Below are 21,820 nucleotides of genomic sequence, written 5' to 3' on the forward strand. Positions count from 1 at the left end.
ATAATTTAAATAATATAATTCTATCCTCAAAGTCTTTCACAATAAAGAATTTCTTTCACAACTTTTTCTTGCAAAGGGCGTCTCTGTTGTGTTTTTGACCATAGAGGCAAGCTCGTCCAAATCTATATCGTCGCATTTGACATCTTTTGGTGGTAATTGACTCTTTACTTTAAACTTTGGTTTAACTACTTCTTGTGGAACAAAATCAATTTTTGGTATTTGTGCTTTATGTGGAATTTGTGGTATTTCGACAGTTATTTTTGCTTTAAGATTAACGCGTTTGTCTTCTTGTTTCTTCTCTTTCATTCGTTCCTTATGAGAATAAATAAATTGTTTTTTTGTGGAAAATTTTCCTTCTTCCGGTTTTAATAAAAGAGGTGTTATTTCATCATTTCCATTGAAATCATCTTCGTCACCGTTGTCGACTCGGTACGTTATTTGAAACGGGGAATTGTATATCGTTTCTTTACTTACACAGCTTGGTGTATATTGTACTAGTGTGTTGTTTTCATTTTTAAAGATACAGTTATTCTTATTGAGATAATTAAACAACATCCCCCACACCCTATTATGCGCCAAAGTCTCAACGTTTCCGACTATGTACATCCCAAGCCGAGCTCGAGTCAAACTGACATTGAGTCTTCTATAATCGGACACAAACCCTATTCCAATTTCTTTGTTCGATCGAACAGTGGAAAAAATGATGTAATCCTTCTCGTTTCCTTGGAACCCATCTACACTGGCAACTTTAATTGTCGAAGAAATTGTAGACAACAAATCTCTTTGTGTTGTATATGGAGAAATTATACCAATTCTATCGTCGGCAACATTCTTTTCCTTAAGGCCTTGCACTAATTTGTTGACTATTTTCGACTCACTGACATTCCCAAAGCTTGACCCTGAATTCCCAATGTATTCACTCCCATCGCAGTTAATGAACATCAATGGGGTTTTAACGTTTTTGAAAATAAAAGGTACGACATTTGGGTCACTTCTGTCCATCGCGGTGACTCCGTCAATAAGCCTTGACGAATAAAACACTTTGTTTGAAAACGTTGATAAGAATGGGTGCATTCTATACTGTGTATTGAGTAAAGTCCTTGGAACCGACTCGGAAGCCAGAAGTCTTTCAAACATCGTCTTATCAAACCCAAGTGCCTTTGCCTTCGGTGAAGTGACACAAGGCTCCAGTTGTTGAATATCACCAATCAATATAGCTTTTCTTACGTTCATTACGCCAGCAAGAGTCTCTGGCTCGAGTGACTGAGCTGCTTCGTCAATAATAGAAGCCACAAAATGTTGGTTTAAAATTATCTTTCGTGTACATAATGTCAATGTAGAACACACGCAATCAACTTCTTTAAAAATGTTTTCCATATTCTGGTTGATGTATTGATTGATTTTGTCAATGTCCTCTTTACTAATTGGTGTCGAAATCCTCTTTAACAAAGTGTATGCCCGATCGTTGTACTTTTTTACATAATCCTCAAACGAAAGCGGATAACGCAAGTTCTTTTGTTTTTCTCTGTAATTTAAATATTGTCGTTGTGTGTTTTCATACGTTTTTAATTCACTTGTTGTCAAATATGAATTATATTTCTTTAGCATTATACTTTGACATTCAACTTCTTCTTCATTTGTAACGTATCCTCCACGTTTTTTAGCTTCAACTATATCTTCATCACATACTTGTTCAGATAATATTTCTTGTGCAGTGATGCGTCTGCGTTTCTCAATAATATAACCAGTCACTCCAGACTTTATGGAATAGTCCAACGCCCTTTTAAGTAATGAAGACTCTCGTAACTTGTCTGGAATTTCAGTCATTTTCTCATCACTGATTACACGAACAACAGAAAGTCCAGCGTCTATCAATTTAAGACATAACACATCAACTGCGTTGTTACTGGACCCCGTGACAAGAATTGGGCTATCTAAATAACTTGTGAAAATGCGTTTATACAATTTTAAGTGTTGCACAATCGAGACTGCGACTGATGTTTTGCCGGTTCCGGGTGGACCAATGATAAGGGATACACTGTTATTCAGTGCGTTTACAACAGCCAATTTTTGTGATTCATTCAGGGGGCATGGGTTCACGAGTTCGGGTGGGTTAACATTAATCAAATTGAATTTGGCATTAAAACACGACAATTTTTTTTCGTTAATTTCACCACTTGGGGAATACTCATCATTAGTTTTATATCTCGAAGTTTGGACGTCTTTCCCTAAGATTGTAGCGTAATATTCGTCTTCTTCTCTTTCCTCAAAGCATTTCAAAGACCTTGTGAATGGGCTTCCTTTTGAGTTGAGTAAAAAGAACCCACGAACAAGTTTTGTTCTTTGAATGATGTCTTTCACGGTTTGTATTGTTTGTTCACTTATTATATTAGTTTGTTCTTCTTCTTGTATTTGTATTTCATCATCTTGTTTTGGAAAAATAATGTTTTTAAAACGGAGTACAATTGTTTTTGAAGAAATGTTAATAACATTGCACATAAATGCTCCTTTAGTCTCTTTGTATAACGAGGAGCGTTGGATGTTATATAAGTTGTATTCATTTAATAAACCTTTATTACCACCACATGTTAAGATACAAGTGTCTCCATTAACTAACCCACCAATCGCCTTTTTCTGGATTAAATGGATATTCAATAAATTTTGCATTACCTCAAAAGTAACGATGCCTTCTTTAGTGTAATACATACACTCTTCAAGTTCATTAGGTTTGTCATATTCAAAGCCAGAAACTTTTTGATATATTTCACAGTATTCAGATATATCATTATACTGATCTTTAATCAGAACTTCATCGTCAGATGTATCGATTTGGTTTTCGATTACATTGATACAGTCTTTTGAAATAATTCTGAATGAGTCGCCAACATCTAAGTTGTTTGTTGTGAATGAACCTTCTTGAACAACACAATTTGAGTAAATGGTTTGTGTGACTTCATTTTCTTGTTCTAAGCAGTGTTGACATATAAATGCGTTCTCACCGGTTCGATATCGCAAGTTGAATACGTTTGTTTCTTCGTTGCATTTCTTACATATGAGCTTCTTACCACCAACAGAAACTGAAAAGTGTTGTTTCATTTTCAAATGTGTTAGAATTTGACAGTCGCTCATGTTACTCACTTTTCCATTGCAGAAGTGTCTGCCGCACTCACACGTGACTAGGCCATCCGTCTCATGACAATATTCACAACAAGGGAGTGACATCTACTATATTATTATTATTCATTCTCTTTTATATGGAAAAAATATGCTTCATTTCCCACTTTGAGGCAAAAAAAATCTTTAACTCAAAATTTGAATAACTATATTATATTAGTTACTTAATTATATTTAATAAATTCTAAAAATGTATTAGTGTTGTTCTTATAATATTATAAATAAATAATACTGCTTTTTTTATTTAAAATAACATTTATTTAAATTAAATGTTATTGTATTGTTTTCGAAAAATTACAAAACAAATTTGTTCAGTTTTTTTTCATATACAGTGAATAATATAATATAATATAATATTGTTTATATTATAATGTAAAACAATATTATAAACTTTAACCAATAAACTTCGTGTATCATTACTTTGGTAAATTCCGACTATTTTATCTCGGTGATTGGTACAGTATAAAGAATATGACGCATATTTTATGTCATCTTCACTGTTATCATGCTTTTGACTTCAATTTTTGGTTCAACAAAGTTTGAGGTTTTAAAAGCTTTTTTAAATAACGTGGAATGAAAAACTTGTTTACTCAAACATACAAAATAAAGTCAACTTCTCGATTAACAACGCTTAAAATGTCTAATTATTTGTATTCAGTTCCTAGACCCATTTAATCATTATTATGAATATTATGATTACAAATTGAATCAATATTCGACGTTGTATAACAAATAGTAAATTACCAATGGAAAAAATTATCAATTAAAAAAGACTTTTCAAATTGAAAAAAATGTAACTTCTTTAATTAAAACAATACAATTTCGGCAAAAGATATTTAATAATCCACACGACAATAACTCTCTTTTGATTAACACCATCAATTGGAAGTTGTAAACCACAAAAAATGTGAATTGATTTCTATACTTTAACGATTTTGTTTTCAAACGACAATTTTTTTTAGAAAAAGACGCAGCTGTCCTTGACAATCATAATAATAACAACGAAAAAGGTCAAAACATTGACAAATGAAATATCATTTGTTCAACTTTTCTTTAAAATCCCGTTCTTTTAATAATCATCCAACTCAATATAGGTTGTATCACAGCAAAAGTGTATTTAAAACCAGAAATAGAAAATACAGTTTATTTGTTCATGTTTTCGTTTTTTATAAATTTGCCGAATTCTATGGATTCAAGAGTTCACAGACTCTGTACGTTTTATCTTAATAAAATAGATTATTAAATTAAACACATTTAAGCAAATTGAAATAAAAAATGTAATTTACACAGTAAAGTAAATATTGAAAAATACAGATGTAATAAAAATACGATATCTTTAAGCTTGAACTGAAATGCAACATTATAATGATGAAGCACGTTTCTGCATTCCGCCCAGTCAACCCACTAAGTTACACACAAATAGACTCGGAGAGCATGTTTTTAATGAAACACTGCCCTATGAAAGTCGGAGAACGGAGTCGTAGATACAAACAAGTTGAACTTGAGCGCCAAATAGAAAGTTTAATACTCGAAAGAGAGATTCTCGACACCAAACTACAAATGGCCACGTCAACTCTTGAAGCAAACTCTTATGCAAAGAAAATGAAAGAGTTGGAGTTAAGCATATTGAATAAAAAGAAACATTTAACACGACTTCAAAAGAATATTAAAGCTTCAATAGAACGTAAAGAATGTATAGCAGAGCGGGAAAAACCGATTTAGTACAAAAAGTGAAGAAAAGGGAGTGACTATGTTAAAATACAATGAATTATTTTGTGTCTTCTTTCGGTCTTTTACGAATTATTATTATTAAAATTTAATATTATAATAATAAAGTTGTATTCTCTTTGATCAGAGTTGTCTTAAAAAGACAAAAATAAATATTTTTCTAACGTTGGTGCATACTAATAATATAATAGGAAAAATATTCTTTAACAACTCGACAATATACAAACACTTATAAAAAGAAGTTCATTGTTCAATTCCTCAAAATCAAAAATGAATGAAATTGTTTTTTTTGTTGGATTAAACACGTTATTTACTTAAATTGTGAAAAACATGTTTAATCCAAAACAAAAATAAGGAACTTTATCATTGTTTATGACACATAATTATTTATAATAACATCATATTTTGTTTTTTAAATAATTATCATTTTTTTAATTGTACATTTTATTCTTTTGAATAAAATGAATGATGGAAATACATATTGACAAAATAGTCTGTTGTTATTTCTACTATAATGACGAAAAAAAATATAAATAGTAAATCATAGATTAAAATATTTCTTTTTTTGTGTTGTCCCCAAATTAGATTACAAAATAGAATTTGTTGGTAATTTTTTCAATTTGTACAATGGGTTATGAGATATAGTTGTAATAACATTTAAATTGTTTACTTTTACTATATTATATTACTAAATTTTTAGTATTGTAGAATAACTATAACGTGATAGAGCAAGATAATTATAATTTTAAAAAAAGTTGGGGATTCAACAAGACAAAACTGTTGTCTTGTTGAATTTATTAGGGATCATCATAAACAATCAATAAGATCGAACTTGTATTATATGTGATAAATATGTTGAATGGAATAATAAACTATATTTTATAAATAATTCTTATAATGACAGGTTGATGTTTTTAACTCGATAAGATAATGGTAATTACTTCATTTATTATTCATTTTGTTTAACTTCTTTTTTTCCTGTAAATTTGTTCATTTTTAATTAATTTAACAAATAGTTTTTAAAATGAATTGATAAATGTTGAGTTGAAAAACAGTCCAATCACAATGCAAAAAACCATTTTGAAAATCATTTAAACAAAATTATTAAATTATAGTTATTTTTATAATAATATAGAGTTTGTTATTTTACATGTCGTATTTACTAATACAATCATTAAATTTTAAATAATAAGCGAAATGAAATGAAAACATTTTATATAATAAAATAATGATAAAAGAATTATAAAAAAAATGAACAAAAGAGGCAAAAAAAAAGACCAATAGTGTAAGGCCAGAACTTCAAAATACATCGATTTTTGCAAATATTAAAAACCGACAAGTATGTCCACAACCGACACAAAAGAATCGATGGCGCTCTCCCCCACTTTTCCTCCTGAATTTTTGTTACAAACGTATTTCATTCGAATAACATCTACTGAATCCGACCCTCTCCAAATCAACACGGACTACACTTTACGACCAAAAGACGAGACTTCTATAGCAAATCTGATGTACTTCATATACCCAGATAAGCCTAAAGTCACATCAAAAAGTCAAATACTTAACACGCCACCATCAATTTACTCTTTTGTTTCAACAACTGAAAATGGGAAGAGGTACTACTACTTTGTACAACGCTGGGTTGAAGAGGAAATCCCACACATCATAATATTAGTGACTGGAAGGTACTCCACACTTTATCTACGATTTCTTCCAAAACTTCAGAATGTATATGCGAATGGAGGCATCAAGGCGTTCAAAGAAATGGTGAATGCGTTGATAGACTACCCATTTCCAAGTTCTAAAGAGAATTTGACATTGAGTGATGGTACTGTTCTTTTTCATCAAACAGACATCCCCGTGTTGCCCACCCTTTTCCGATTTGGGGTATCGACTTTTGTGGAGTTAGTTGGGAGAATTTTACTTGAAGAAACAACTATGTTTTATGTGAATGGTGTAGGTGAGGCGATGCCTGTCATCCAAGCTCTTTTTCGTGTATTAAGTCCATTTGAGTGGCATGGCGTCCTAATTCCCATCCTCCCAGTCGACGAGTCTTTTGCTGGATTTGCTGGGTGTCCCACGCCGATGTTATTTGGTGTGACACCTGGTGGATTAAAAGCCATTAAAAGTTTGTATGGCGACAGTCTTGATATTAATGTCATTGACTTAGACAACGGCAAATTTACAAAGAAAAGAAAGGGCCTCAATCTCTTTGCTTTTAAAGAGACTGGGAGGCTGATAAATCAGCTCCAGAATATAGTGGAACATGACATGGAGAATGCAGATGACTTGATATGCAACTGCTTTAGTCAACTTTTTTTGGATCTCTTTGGAACGTATTTTGCGTATTACGAGAAGGACAACGGGGTGTGCAATTTCAATCAAGAGAAGTTCATTAAGGGGAGTCCCGTCCACATGCAGATCTTCTTGACTGCTTTTGGACAGAGTCAGATGTTTGAGCGCTTCATCGACCATCGCAAAAATTACTTCTTGAAGACGCCGGATTTCAGGCGAAAAATATTTGTCGACTGCCCACTTTTTAAGTCGAAGGAAAAACCGGCGTTTGTGAAATTGAGGGATATTGCCAGAGAGTGGAAAACGTGTGCGGCGTGTCGGAAGAAAATAGAGATGGAGCATGCTGTAGTGACATATGGAAAGAATTTGGTGTTTCATACGGAGTGTTTGCGATGTAAGTCGTGCGACTCCTTTATAATTGGGAAACACAGTTTTGATCGTCGGTGTGATGATTGTGAAATGGAAGATATCGACGAAATTGCAAATCAGTACGACAACGACGAGAGGTGGAAACAAGCAGATGCGACGGCTCAAATGAAGAAAATGGAAGACAGTGCAGAGGAAACTTCGATGCGAAGGATCATGAAAACACTTGCGTTTTACACTGGAATACATGAAGATGTCGAACCAGAGCATAACAATACAGTTGTTGAAGATATGCGAGAGACGTCCTTGTTTTTCAGTGGGACAGTTTGTTATTAAAAACATTTTGCAATAATTGAGGAATACAAGAATGACGCAAAGACTGGATCGGTGTTTGTCGAATCAAGAACTTCGAAAATAGGAACTTTTAAGGCTGTTTTAAACCCACTGGACTCGCGAAAAACTATTATTAATCATGGTGGGTTGAGTGGGTTGTGCATGACAAAATCACTCCCCGAACATTCATCGGGACAGGCCTTACATGTTGCACCTTCAAAAAAACTCCCGCCGACGCCTTTGGCTAAGCAAACGGAATGTCAATAAAATAGTTCATTTCTTCCGTTTTCCAAGTGGAATGGAAATGGTATATTTATAGTTTTTTTTTAATTTATAAGTATTTTTTTGTATTACAGTAGGGAAAACGAACCTTAGCCCAAAGAAATTCCTATATTTTTCTTTAAAAACACGGGTTTTTACTAAAAAAAAACAAATATTTCAAAAAATTGACTTTTATATCGGTATAGCTTATTATTTTAATATAACAATAGAAAATAATTAGTTTTTCTTTGGGCTAAGGTTAATTTCCTGGGCTAAGGTTCAATGGACCAACTGTAATCACAAAGACACTTTTTTGAAGAAAAACAAATTTATTTTTACAAAAAAGTTTTTTCAATTCATTTGTTTTTATTAAAAACTAAGTTTATTTATCAGACTTTTGAATTTATATCAATTAGTTAATATACAATATAATGTAGTACTTTTAAAAATAATAATCTTTAATAAATTAAGTTGGTGAAGATGAGAATTGAGTGATGAGTGATTTTCAAAGTCAAACTTCAAAGAGATCCCGATTGATGAGTTTCAAGGAGCCTATTAGTCTTGCGTATATAAAAATAAAAGTATTAGGGTTAAGCCAAATCATCGACTCGTGTCTACACTCGCTAAGCGGAAAAACAAGAAAACTGTAAAAGTGTAGATAGTCAACAGCTATGGCGATGAAGCGAATTCAAAAAGAGTTGCGAGAGATCCAACAGGATCCCCCATGCAACTGTAGTGCAGGGCCAGTCGGTGATGACCTTTTCCATTGGGTAGCAACTATAACAGGACCAGACGACTCGCCTTATCAAGGGGGTCTTTTCTTTTTGGACGTCCATTTCCCAGTCGATTACCCGTTCAAAGCGCCCCGCGTCACGTTCACTACAAAAGTTTATCACCCAAATATTAATAAAAACGGCAATATTTGCCTCGACATCTTAAAAGATCAGTGGAGTCCCGCACTTACTCTGTCGAGAGTGTTGTTGTCGATCTCGTCGTTACTCACAGACCCAAACCCATCGGATCCACTCGACCCAGACGTCGCAAATGTACTCAGACAAGACAAACGAAAATTCGAAGATAACGCAAGAGAGTGGACTCGAATGTATGCAAGACCGTAACTCTGTTGTTCCATGTTGTTATTGTTTTTATTTTAACTCGACTGTTTGGACGGGGTGTTGGTTATTTTCATTTATAAGTGTTTATTTGTTGGTTATTATGATTTTTTTTGATACTATTAATTATAGTTTCAAATTATCTTATATATAAATAAATATATAGCAAAATGTATATTTATTTATTTACAGTCACTATTCTTTTTGGTTTTATACTATTAAGCCTGTACTATATCAATGGTTAATATAACTAAATATAATGGTAAATTGTGATACTGTTTAAGAAACGATAGTTAACAATTGCACTAACTTACGTTTTATTAAAGTTTAGTTGATATGTAAAGAGTAGTTATTAAATGGTATATACATAATAATAGTATATGTTTAGTTTTATTAACTAAACAAATTACTAACATTTAAATGAACAAACAAATTGTTGTTCAAAAAAAACATCTTCTCAATAAAAAATTTCCCGTCACTGAGTGATGGTTTAACATGTCCTGTATAATAATTAAAAAGTTTGATAAAAATTAATTACAAAAATGTGTTGTTTTATTCCTTTCTAGATAATTGGATAAAATATTATATTCAATGATATTTTACTATTTTAACTAATTTATTATTGTTATTATATATATATAAATATATATAAAAACAAAAAATATAATTAATTATTTACTAAATTATATAATTAAAAAATTCTATAAAATTTATTTTAAAAAAATATCTTTTTAATTATAAATAATGGTAAAGTTTAGATTTACAAATAAAACAAAAATAATTCATTTAAAAAAGCTCAAAAAGATTAGCTTGACAAATTATTAGTGACTTAATACATTTTTTGGATCGATATTGAAAATAAATAAGAATGATATTTTTTATCAAATTGCCAAAATTAAAATTAATATGACTAGTAAATACAATTATAATATATAGTCTTCGATAATACATGCAGATAAAAATAGAATAAAATGAGAACTATATTCATAAGAAATGATAACTTAAAATACACTTTTGACATTAGTAATGAAGAATGATGATAGTCTTGTTGATCAACTAGAAGACATGATAAACACTTTGAAACGCACAGAACGCTATGAAAAGAAGCTAGGTATAGATGACACAACCCACAGTTCTCAGTGCTCAGACGTTTATGAAGTAATTTCAAATCCACCAAGTACAGACCCATTGGAGAACACCACGACAGACTATAAACCATCGTTCAAAAAAGCAAAACGGCAAGTCAAAAAGGTCAACCCCATAAAGGTTAGGAGTAATTCCAATAATGAATTAATGATTAAGAAGAACCCAAAGAAGACTCCAATTCAATGCAGAAAAGTTCAAACCAAAAAAGAAGAAGATTCAAGTGAAGAGATTAGCGATCAAAACAAAGAGACCACTTCAAGTGACAAAAACAGTGAAAGTGAGAGGTCTTCAAACGAAGAGTCGTCACGTTCAACTCAAAGTTCCTCAGAAACGTCAAGTAAAAGTGATGAGACGGGTATCACACCACCTTTTACAATAACAAGCAAAAACGACATAAAACAAAAGAAAAAAGAACAAGCGAAGAAATCAGTCAAATCAAAAAAACGTGTTAAAACAACTAAAAAAGGTGTAAAGAAAAAAAGTGTTCCCAAAAGAAAGAAAGAGGACTCGAAGAACATCAAAACTCCAAATGTTTTTGAAGTCTTAAAACCAAAACCAAGAAGGAAAGAAACTGCATTGGACTTGACAACGAAAATGCTCACACGAAGCACTTCGCCCAGTAAAATCAAAGAGAATGTCATTAAGAGTGTGATGAGACAAACAATTGACCCAAAAGATTCGACAACAATGAACAAGGACAGCTCACAACAGAACTTTGATTTCAGTGATGACGAGAAGAAGAACGACAAAATAGAACGTGGTTATACTGATAAAAACAAACAAACATCAGTGAGTGCGACGATATCATCAGAGAGTGACAGCGAGGATTTGAATCAAAATATTGTGCCATATGACGGTGAAGATGAGAAACAAATTGAAGAAGAGATGAACCGGAGATTAGAGGATCTAGCACAAATGGTGTGCGGCAGAATGAGTCAACAAAAGTTGGAGTTTGGGATGGAGGAAGAGGAATTGATCGGGTCAGAGTATCTTGAACCCAAAGTGTTTGAAGAGTATCACAGTTTTGAAGACGATGAAGGGGTTGAGAAAAAAGTCAAGATCTGCTTTTCTGGGTTCGACGACGAAGAGATCAAAGCGTACCAAAAGCGGCTTTGGGGGTTGAGATTTATTCAAATAGTGAATAATGTGCGTGGGAGTACAACACATTTGATAGTGAAAGGATATGTGCGGACAAAGAAGGTGATCTTAGCGATGTGTACAGGGTGTTGGGTACTCAATTCTTTGTGGATAGACAAGTGTATTGAAAAGGGGAAAATTGTGAAAGAAGACCTTTACAAACAGATGATAGGAGAGAGGGGAAATGGGGAAGGTGTAGTGTTAGATATCTTTAAAGGGTATACCATGTGGGTAAAAACCTTTGAGAACTCGAAGTTTGTTGAAAAGATCATTAAAATGAGTGGTGGAGTTCTTGATCGAAGTGCACTCTTTGTTGTCGGCACTGAAGAGGGAGAAGTCACAAAAGAATGGATTTATGATTCTGTTTGTGATGGAATGGTTCATCTCATGGACGAATATGTACAATAAGAAAGTGGATTGAAATGGCGTCTTGTGGGAGTCACCCATACAAGTCGCTTTTGATTGAAATATTATTAAAATACTATTTAATTGTGGAACCATTTAATTATAATTAAATTACCATAAAATATAGTTCCAATGATATATAGTTAATTTTATAGTAAAAATGATACCAATAAATTCGATCAAGAGGAAACTGTGTAAAGTAGAAGTAATGGATTTGGAGAGTGTGTTGGCCAAAGAAGTCTTTCCAATAACAGAGAAGAACAAGAAAGCTTTCTTGCGAGCAAACAGCACTTTACTGAAACAGCTTCCGTTTGTTTTTTCAAAAACGAAAAGTTGTAAATTAGGGTTTTGACAAAACAGGAAAACTGTGAAGGCGTTAGTTGAAAAGAAGACCCTCCGAGTCGCAAACGTGATAAAAACACTCGAACTCCTCCCGCCGACAGCAAGGATGTTGAAAACGTTGCACGCGTTGATTTCAATAGAAAAGAGCGCGACGGACGAATTGAAAGTGTTGAAAGAACTTGAAGCGGTGTTGTCGGTATCTTCTCCGATTGAAGTGAAAGCACTCAAATGTGATCCCCTTCTCTTCTACGACTATTTGTTGATCAACGCGCAAAAGATTGGTAAAAATTCGCAAATCTACGCGCTTCTATGTTTCCACTATTTGGTGGTCAATCACGAGTTGAATGTACCAAATTTCTTGGAACTGTTATACTGCGCTTTGACTCCGAAATTACTGACAAACTCAATGATCCCAAAATTCTTCGATCGACTTACAAAGTATTTAGTCAGCTCGTATATACCTTCATACGCATCTGCAGCATTTGTAAAAAAAGTAATGCGACTGACTTTAGAAGCACCAACAGGTGCTATCATCTTCTTACTCACCTTTGCTCTGAAAATGTTCTTTGCTCTGCCAAAGATCAGGTTTTTGTTAAATCGCCCGACAGTCGAATTGTATAAATTGCCCGACAACGACCCATTTGAGACCGAAGAATTCACAGAGAGCTCCCCACTCAAAATTGATTTGAGAGAAACAAAGGTCGAACAGTCGTTCTTGTGGGAACACATGCTCTTGATGAAACACCCACACCCTAAAGTCGCGTTGTTGGCTCAATCATTCCCTAACGACTCGTACGAACAAATTAAAGCACCACCAGAGTTTAACATGGAAAACATCGACCCAAAGGTGTCGCCTGTTACAACACTTATCAGTACGGCGGTCAATCCATTTTTGATCACTGATAATAAACAGGGAGTCAACGAACCCTCGAAGGAGGACTGCGCCAAAGTTGGAATTGAGTTTAAAGAGTCTATCTTTGATGCCACTTTTGATTGATTTTTTTTTACTGATTTTGTTGTTTAGTTTTATTAAAAAGTTTTTCATAACGAATACCTCAAAAAACATTAAAATTGAAACAATTTCTACGTCTGACCGATTGACCAAATCCTTATTTTTTACACCTACAGTTGGTCCATTAAACCTTAGCCCAAAGAAAAACTAATTATTTTCTATTGTTATATTAAAATAATAAACTATACATATATAAAAGTCAATTTTCTTAAATATTTGTTTTTTTAGTAAAAACCCGTGTTTTTAAAGAAAAATATAGGAATTTCTTTGGGCTAAAGTACATTTCCTGGGTTAAAATTCATTTTCCGTACTGTAATATTTATTTTTTTAATAAGTTCAGACCTTTCAATTATTTAGTTTGATATATCAATAAAGTATTTTTCAACTATCACTCAGTCTTATTATTAATAAGAACAAACTCGAATTTTGCAAGTCATATGAAGTTAAAGGATTTTTGAACTAAAAATGTAATAATATAGTTACATAAATAATAAAAATTAATCAATTTAGGCGATTGGATAGTAAGCCTCCTTGAGAATCTTCTCCATATCAACAACCATTGGGACCTTTGGATTGCATGGCGAGCACTGATCCTCGAAAGCAAGGAGCGCCATCTCTTTAACGTGTGACATCCAGTCCTCTTCTTTAATACCAGCCTGCTTGAAACCAGTGATTGTCTCAGTTTCGAGCATCAACTTCTCACAAGCCTTGGCAAACAACTCAACACCGCTTGCGTTGCTTTCAGTAGTGATTCCAACCAAATGAGCAAGGTTGTTGTATCTCTCGTCAGCGACATAAGTGTTGTACTTTGGCCACATAGACAACTTTCTTGGGATGATACCGTTGTATCTGATGACGTGTGGTAATAAGACTGCAACACATCTGCCGTGTGGAATATGGAAGGCAGCTCCAACTTTGTGGGCCATAGAGTGGGCAATACCAAGGAATGCGGAAGCAAATGCCATACCAGCAATGGTAGCTGCGTTGTGCATCTTCTCTCTAGCGATTAAATCACCATTGTATGACTTGACCAAGTTGTCGAAGACCAATTTGACTGCTTCTTTGGCAAGACCGTCTGTGTATTCATTGGCCATAACTGAGACATATGCTTCAACAGCATGGACCAAGACATCAAGTCCCGTATCGGCAATAGCTCTCTTTGGCAACGAGACTGTGAACATTGGGTCGATGATAGCGACTGATGGAGTCAATGAGTAATCGGCAAGTGGATACTTCTTACCAGTGTCAGTGTCTGAGATGACAGCAAATGGAGTGACTTCAGAACCAGTTCCTGATGTAGTTGGGATGCAAATAAGTCTTGCCTTCTTGCCCATTGTTGGGAATTTGAACGCTCTCTTCCTCAAGTCCAAGAATTTCTGTTTCATGCTGAAGAAATCGGCTTCTGGGTGTTCGTACAACAGCCACATGATCTTGGCCGCATCCATTGCACTTCCACCACCAATGGCAATGATGTTATCTGGACTGAATGTGTTCATCACAGCAAGTCCCTTTCTGACTGTTTGAATTGAGGGATCTGGTTCGACATCAATGAAGATTTCAATTTCAACGTCATTCTGTCTTCTCTTCAAGACGTCCATGACTCTGTCAACATATCCAAGTTTGTACATCATTCTGTCTGAGACGACAAAGATCTTTGAGCACTCCTTAAGTTCTTTCAAGTATCTGATCGCGTGTGGCTCGAAGAAGATCTTTGGTGGGCATCTGAACCACTGGAGGTTGTTTCTTCTCTCAGCAAGTCTCTTAATGTTCAACAAGTTGTGATATGTGACGTTTGCACTGACTGAGTTTCCTCCGTATGAACCACATCCAAGTGTGAAAGATGGGTCAATGTAGTTATAAATTCCTCCAATTCCACCTTGTGATGATGGGACGTTGTGGAGAATTCTGCACGCCTTCATTCTCAAAGCATATTGTTGAACGACTTGAGTATCTATTGAGTGAATTGCAGCAGAGTGTCCAAGACCACCAAACTCAAGCATGGCTTCAGCTTTGTCAAGTCCATCAGCAGTGTTTTCTGCCTTCAAAACAGCAAGAACGGGTGACAACTTTTCCTTTGTGAGTGGCTCGTTCACACCAACTTCCTTGCAAATGGCACAGATGATAGAAGTATCTTCTGGGACTGTGAATCCGGCGCTCTCAGCGAACCACTGTGGTGACATACCTGGGCATTTTGGGTTGAGTCTGGCATTAGCAGAGTCAGCAGAGAATGAATTAACGCCAAACATTAACTTCTCGAGCTTGGCCTTTTCTTCATCGTTCACAAAGTAAGCGTGGAGTCTCTTGAACTCAGTAACAGCAGAGTCATAAATTTCCTTGTCAATAATAACGGCTTGTTCAGAAGCGCAAATCATACCATTATCAAATGATTTCGAGAGTACAACATCGTTGATGGCTTGTAACAAATTGCATGACTTCTCAATGTATGATGGGACATTTCCGGGTCCGACTCCGAGAGCTGGCTTTCCAGATGAATAAGCGGCCTTGACCATGGCTCCTCCACCAGTGGCAAGAATAGTAGCAATACCATTGTGGTTCATCAATTTGTTGGACGCTTCAATACCACCAAACTCGATCCACTGAATGCAGTTATTTGGTGCACCAGCTTCAATAGCAGCATCTCTGACAATAGTAGCAGCTGCAATAGAGCATTTCAAAGCAGATGGATGGAATGAGAAAATGATTGGGTTTCTAGTCTTAATAGAAATGAGGGACTTGAAGATGGCAGTTGATGTTGGGTTGGTGACTGGAGTGACGCCACAGATAACACCGACTGGTTCAGCGACTTCAGTAATACCATAAAGTGGATCCTCGTGGACAATGCCGACGGTCTTGGCGTGTCTCATCTCGTGTGTGACATGTTCGCAAGCGAAGATGTTTTTAGTTGCTTTGTCTTCCATCACACCTCTTCCTGTCTCTCAACAGCCAATTGTGCCAAGTAGCAGTGCTTGTCAAGTGCAGCGACTGACGCCTTCTTGACGATGTAATCGATCTTTTCTTGTGTGAATTCCGGTTGCAAGTACTCTTTGAGAGCGACTTGTCCGTTAGACACAAGTGTGTTGATGTGTTCGTCTACTGTGATTGTTGACATGAATTGATGACCTTCCAATTCGAAAAATGAATATAAATAGAACGCCACGTGGTCTTTTTTCTGTGTTCAAAAGTGGGAGGAAAACAAGAAGAACTTTCGAATATCCCATGAACGTTTCTTTGAAAAAAAGCGAAATGAGAGGGTTTTGTATAATCTAGTCACTTGCTTTCGTTGAACAAAAATTGTAAAAAATGGCGGACAGCGTACGACGGATCGAAAAAGGGTTTTGGGTTGGAAGGCATTTTTGGGAAGGTTTTAAAATGCTACTTTTATAGTTTATTAATAGTTTCATTTACTAATAAGTATAACAAAGTTTGGAAATAAGAACACTTCAACTTTCACAAAAAAAAAGTCCTTTGCTAGAATCGTTGAAAGAAAAAAACAAGATGAAAAAGTGAAACAAACACAGAATTTTAATCTTTTCAATCGTTTGATGTAAATCGCGACAAATCGGGGTTTTCTCGGCCTTTTCGGGGCGGAATAATTATTCGTAAACAAATTATACTTGCCATTTTCCACAGAAACCAAGTTCGTGTATTATAGTTTCATAATAGTTCATTCAATAGTAATGAATATATTATGTTATTAAAAATGTTATTAAAAGTCGCCACGAATCAAGACACATGTATTATCAATTAATAATAAACTGTATTAAAATAAACTAAAAAAAATCAATTTGCGTTGACCATATACTCGACCTCAGACATACCTCTAAGCACAAGAGAGATGACCTGGTAGAGCGGGGTAATCGGGAATTTGATTTTTTTGAACAAGCAGAAGTACTCTGAGCAGTTGTAGATCGAGTTGAATTTCAAAAAATTGATTTTTCCGTCGGGCATTGTAGTTTCCAAGCCGCACTTTGTGGTGATGATATCGTGCAAAGTGATTCCGAGGAATGGGACGAATGCTTTATTGTCTTTAATGTGTTCGGCAATACCTTTTCTGTATGACGAGTAACTAGTCTTCGAGTCGAAGTAATTCAGCATCTTAGTCAAAGCCGTTCGATTCTCTCGAGCCAACAAACTCTTTTTGTGTTCAGCAGAGTTGAATACTGTACAAAAGACAGCAAGGGCGTGGCAATCTCCAAGCTCGTTGACCTTTTCCCACACCTTCAAGAACTTCTCTTTCACATTTTGAGTCCCGTACTTTTTGGGTTCATCGGGGTCGGGTAAGATTCTTTCATTAAACAATGACTGTCTGACCCATTCGATAGCAATGTGGTATGCTCTTAAAGCATTCGAGATATTCGGTCCACTCCCACTGCACAACTCACTCATCGAAATCGTTTTATACATTTGCTCATCAATCAAGCAAATTGCTTCCGCAATCAAGTTGGGTTCTATGTCCTTCAAGTAGAGTTGGTTCGTGAGAATGTTTTTAGGTATCTTCGCATCTACAGGCGCTTGGTCTTCCGTTGTAATAACAGGGAAATATTGTTCCATAGTGCTATGGTCTTTCAAGATGATATTAAACTTCTCAAAGCCAATTGCTGGCTTCCCCATTTTCCCTTTCACGTAATCTTCCGTGAAGCCATTCCCACTCTCAGAGTCAACCAATTGTGTGATCATAGCTTGTGTGAAGTCTTGATGGTGCGTATCAAGCCAGAAGTTCATTATCACTTTAAACCTTTCGACATCGTCTTTCGCAAGTTGCAGTACCTTCCCAAGCAAGTCATTCGGTTGGACAAATTCTCTGAAGACTTCAAAGAATTTTTTCATATAAATGTCGGACCCCAAGTAGAGGTATTTGATCAACTGATTGATCGTCATGACGGCAGGTATTTCCACAGAAACATCGCTCCCTTCAGCCTTCTCTAAGACAACTTCACAATTTTCGTTCTGCACAATCTTTTCTTCGGTAATTGGTGTTGTGTCTTCTTTGTCAGCTTTATACTTGATGTGCTGGTCGTATTCTTCCTTTGGCAGTGTTGGGAAGTCCTCTTCTTCAAATGGCATTTTAGCAAAAATGTTATCGGAGTCGGGTAAGCCAAGTCGAACAAGTGGGTCCAACGCGCCTGCAAATGTCGGGTCGATGGTGTAATCAGCGATGTCTGTGTTTCTAATTTTGTACTCCGGATGTTTCTGAAGGACTTCTTCTATTAATGAGGAGTACGAGTCCATCATCTTTTGTTCTTTTAAATATTGAGCTATCAACAAGACGACATCAGGCTCCGTTAAGATATCGGGATTGATCATTTTTGCTTCGGAAAGGTTTCTTCCATACGATGGGGTTTTGTAAGCCGTCGAAGTCTTGTTTTGCCAATTCTCTTTAAGTCCACTGAGTGCACGAGTCTCTTCCGCCATTTTCAATATATGGGGGTGAGCCTTCATCACCATCTCTTCCCAGTTCTTCTTCTCGTCCACTTCGGAGACAAATGCGGCGTCATCGCCGACTGCATCTTGGGTGTTGTTTGCCATCAACTGAAACTCAATTTTGAAGTTTTTTTTTCAAGTTCCCAAGAAAACACAATTTATGTTGGTATTGAAAAATGTTTTTACTTTTTCGAGTTTTTGGAGTCGTTTTTACAGTTAGGTAGTGTTCTTGAATAGCTTAGAATTAAAATGGATATGGGAGAAATGGAGTTTAAGTCCGGGAAAAAAGGAATCAAAAACTGTGAACAAAAAATTAATTTCAATTCAAAAGAATTATTCGAAAACTATAGAAACTGAAGAACAATTTCGAGTTTTGTATTTTGAACAACTCGATAAAGCAAGATGCGTGTCGTGTTTATATTACTCTTCACCTTAACATTAGCAAAATACTATTCAATATTCATCCAAAGTCGGAACGCCAACTTTAATCAATTGATGGACTCGATCAAAGCAAAACATCCAAAGTTCATTCCATTCAATGCAACAATGAACGTCCCACACATCGACTTGTACTCCACTGACTTCCTTGATATGCTCCAAGACCAAATGATTTCTAAAATGGCACAAACACTTTCTCGAAAAGGGAAGTGTTCTTTGTCATCGACGAAAATTGAGTCGACTGGTGGTAAAGTGTTTTTAATAATCAAAAAGTCGGTGTGTTTGTCCGAACTTGCAGATTCTATAACGAGCGATTTGTCGTTCTTCAGAAATCCAAATCATATGAACAATTTGTGTACTGCAAAGTCTCTTGCGTTATGTCAACAATACGGAGAACCTGATGTGTTCACTTATTATGACCCAAGAATACTTCTTGGCTTCGACCAAGACTATTACACGGAAGAAAAAGTCCTCAATTTTAATGATTTTGAAATCGCGACGCTTGCGTACTCAAACGAAGACAGGAATGTAAAATCAAAGGATGTCATCATCAATGTATTGTTGCGCGATGAGTGGAGTACACTCTAATTGATTATCTAATATTCTCTATGTATAGAATTAGCATCAAATACTATAACAATAGTATTTAAATTATAAAATAAACTATACCATAATTAGTAGCAAAGATCTATAACTTCACATCCATTGAACCAAAACTTGGTATTGCAAATGTATTTACGCGGCCGTGGATTTAATGAAACAAACAGGCTGTGGTGGGTATAACGACATTGGTTGACATAACGCATGAGCATTGGTTAGAGCTGTTGCATCGAAGCCGTACTTCTCGAGGAATCTAAAGAAGAGTTGTACGATACTGAGTGATGTATTCCACATCTCGTCCTTTTTGTTGACCATGAGCAGCTTTTGTAAACTTGCAACACATTGTTTGTTCTCTTGCAAGTCATCCATTGGGATTCCAAAGACTATTTCAAACAAGTCCCACTCTTCAAACTTGATATTGTTTTTGTCGTATGGAGTGGTGTTATTCTTTATTAACACAATTCGCCCACAAAACTTGTTGAATCCAAGTTCGTTCTCCATCATTTTGATAATGGGGTGGTTCTTCATATTCGAAGTTGAGTATTCGAGGGGGAAGACGACTCTTTCAAAGACAGGTCTTTTAGTTAATAGCGCGTGAATAACAACAGGCTGTGTTTTCAGAGCTTCATTCAGATAAAGAAGTGCATTACTTCTCGACACAGACTCTTGTCGATGTGAAAAAGTTGTTGTTAATATGTATGGATACTCATCAAATGGTTTAGGGAGGGTTTGGAGTAAACACCCTCTTGGAAGAACCATAGTCGGTACACCACTGTTATATACAAAACTCAAGAAAACAGAGAACAGATAACTGTTGAGTACAGTGTGTGGGACTATTTGTGGGCAATACGGTTGGTGTTCGACAGAGACTAAACGACTATTACACCCAAGTATCGCCGATGTGTACTTCATTCGATACGTCTCAATTTCATTTTCACTCAATTTGCCCAAACACTCCATCTTCACCATTTCAACGCCGTCACAGAGTCCAAACACTTCTTCGTCACAGATAAGATGTTGTAGAGTTTTGACGATGTTTCTAATTATGAGTATTTATAGAGAGTAATTTACTATTAAATTATTATAAAATTATTAATAGAATAAGTGGTGTGTATTAACAGAACAAACACTAAAGACTTTGCAACTTCAAAGAATTTGTTGTACTGCTCAATCGAGCTTTTTGTGCATTCTTGGTCATTCAACAAGTCTATCAGACATATTAAGTCATACACTTGGTCTGTGGTAAGTCTCCCAACCTCGAACAAATGCACAGCTATTCTCTTGATATCGTCTGTTTTAGGTATACCAGTCATCAGAGTTGAAACAACACTTCCGTCGACGATCAAACAGACTCTTTTCTTTGTTGGTGTTTTGCTTTCTGGTACAGAAAAAGTGTAATCGCTCGACTTTACTCTGACAAGTCGATTGAGTCGAACCAAGTATGAAATTGCTCTCTACAGTGTTACCTATCGTTGTGATGAACAAATAGTATAATGATAATAAAACAAACTATTATCTCATCTCTTTTGAACTCGAAGAGTGGGTCGTCTGATTTGGTCAACATGCCTATGACATCACCAACTTTAATTCGGTCGTCTGCGACAAGTAAAATTCTATAATAAACCTCCTCGAAACTTTTTGTACGTGTGATGATGATATTGTCATGAATAACAGGTGCAAATGCATCGTTCAAATCCACCATTATTAAAGTGACACTGTTGCTTTGGTATATTTCTTCAAGACTACAATCCATTACAGGTTTGTCAGTATATCTAACTTTGCCTTCTTGGTCGGTTAAACACGTTCTTACGATCCACCATGGTTGGAGTTCTGTTTGTGAGGCATACGATTTTAACTCTTTTTAAAGGAACAAACTTGGGTTGAGTACTTCAAAGGTGAGAGGTTTTCTTATGAGCTTATTGTTAGTGTGTATATCACATATGTTAGGACGCAAACCTTATTCTCGGCTTTGTACTTGTTTGCCATGTCGGTGAATTCATTCCGCGCAATCCCGAGATTGCGCGATACGTCTCTCGCGGTGTAAGCCGGA

At 35.4% G+C, this 21,820-nt stretch overlaps 10 protein-coding genes across 10 annotated transcripts; 6 read left to right on the plus strand and 4 right to left on the minus strand.

Annotated features, from left to right (window-relative positions):
* Positions 1-3,222, minus strand: EIN_084130 (hypothetical protein; the record flags this gene model as incomplete). The annotated part of the gene is made up of 2 exons (XM_004184549.1): positions 1-20; positions 176-3,222. Coding segments are annotated over 2 exons (3,067 nt in total), but the record flags the coding sequence as incomplete, so codon positions are not given.
* Positions 3,223-4,539: 1,317 nt separating this feature from the next.
* On the plus strand, positions 4,540-4,896 carry EIN_084140 (hypothetical protein; the record flags this gene model as incomplete). Its single annotated transcript, XM_004184550.1, has 1 exon — positions 4,540-4,896. One exon carries the CDS (start codon positions 4,540-4,542, stop codon positions 4,894-4,896), a length of 357 nt encoding a protein of 118 aa, XP_004184598.1.
* Positions 4,897-6,270: 1,374 nt separating this feature from the next.
* On the plus strand, positions 6,271-8,163 carry EIN_084150 (hypothetical protein; the record flags this gene model as incomplete). The annotated part of the gene is made up of 2 exons (XM_004184551.1): positions 6,271-7,887; positions 7,942-8,163. The coding sequence occupies 2 exons, from the start codon at positions 6,271-6,273 to the stop codon at positions 8,161-8,163; spliced, it is 1,839 nt and encodes a 612-aa protein (XP_004184599.1).
* Positions 8,164-8,828: 665 nt separating this feature from the next.
* EIN_084160 (ubiquitin-conjugating enzyme E2 D1, putative) lies at positions 8,829-9,275 on the plus strand (the record flags this gene model as incomplete). Its single annotated transcript, XM_004184552.1, has 1 exon — positions 8,829-9,275. One exon carries the CDS (start codon positions 8,829-8,831, stop codon positions 9,273-9,275), a length of 447 nt encoding a protein of 148 aa, XP_004184600.1.
* A 1,059-nt stretch (positions 9,276-10,334) lies between these two features.
* Positions 10,335-11,960, plus strand: EIN_084170 (hypothetical protein; the record flags this gene model as incomplete). Its single annotated transcript, XM_004184553.1, has 1 exon — positions 10,335-11,960. The coding sequence occupies one exon, from the start codon at positions 10,335-10,337 to the stop codon at positions 11,958-11,960; it is 1,626 nt and encodes a 541-aa protein (XP_004184601.1).
* A 205-nt stretch (positions 11,961-12,165) lies between these two features.
* EIN_084180 (hypothetical protein) lies at positions 12,166-13,296 on the plus strand (the record flags this gene model as incomplete). The annotated part of the gene is made up of 2 exons (XM_004184554.1): positions 12,166-12,266; positions 12,318-13,296. The coding sequence occupies 2 exons, from the start codon at positions 12,166-12,168 to the stop codon at positions 13,294-13,296; spliced, it is 1,080 nt and encodes a 359-aa protein (XP_004184602.1).
* Positions 13,297-13,817: 521 nt separating this feature from the next.
* Positions 13,818-16,175, minus strand: EIN_084190 (alcohol dehydrogenase, putative; the record flags this gene model as incomplete). Its single annotated transcript, XM_004184555.1, has 1 exon — positions 13,818-16,175. One exon carries the CDS (start codon positions 16,173-16,175, stop codon positions 13,818-13,820), a length of 2,358 nt encoding a protein of 785 aa, XP_004184603.1.
* A 916-nt stretch (positions 16,176-17,091) lies between these two features.
* EIN_084200 (hypothetical protein) lies at positions 17,092-18,837 on the minus strand (the record flags this gene model as incomplete). The annotated part of the gene is made up of 1 exon (XM_004184556.1): positions 17,092-18,837. One exon carries the CDS (start codon positions 18,835-18,837, stop codon positions 17,092-17,094), a length of 1,746 nt encoding a protein of 581 aa, XP_004184604.1.
* A 297-nt stretch (positions 18,838-19,134) lies between these two features.
* Positions 19,135-19,758, plus strand: EIN_084210 (hypothetical protein; the record flags this gene model as incomplete). Its single annotated transcript, XM_004184557.1, has 1 exon — positions 19,135-19,758. The coding sequence occupies one exon, from the start codon at positions 19,135-19,137 to the stop codon at positions 19,756-19,758; it is 624 nt and encodes a 207-aa protein (XP_004184605.1).
* A 147-nt stretch (positions 19,759-19,905) lies between these two features.
* On the minus strand, positions 19,906-21,820 carry EIN_084220 (hypothetical protein; the record flags this gene model as incomplete). The annotated part of the gene is made up of 5 exons (XM_004184558.1): positions 19,906-20,809; positions 20,899-21,224; positions 21,281-21,600; positions 21,646-21,685; positions 21,727-21,820. Coding segments are annotated over 5 exons (1,684 nt in total), but the record flags the coding sequence as incomplete, so codon positions are not given.

The sequence above is a fragment of the Entamoeba invadens genome (genome assembly GCF_000330505.1).
Source record: "Entamoeba invadens IP1 unplaced genomic scaffold scaff_1105074725643, whole genome shotgun sequence".
Classification (NCBI taxonomy): domain Eukaryota; phylum Evosea; order Mastigamoebida; family Endamoebidae; genus Entamoeba; species Entamoeba invadens.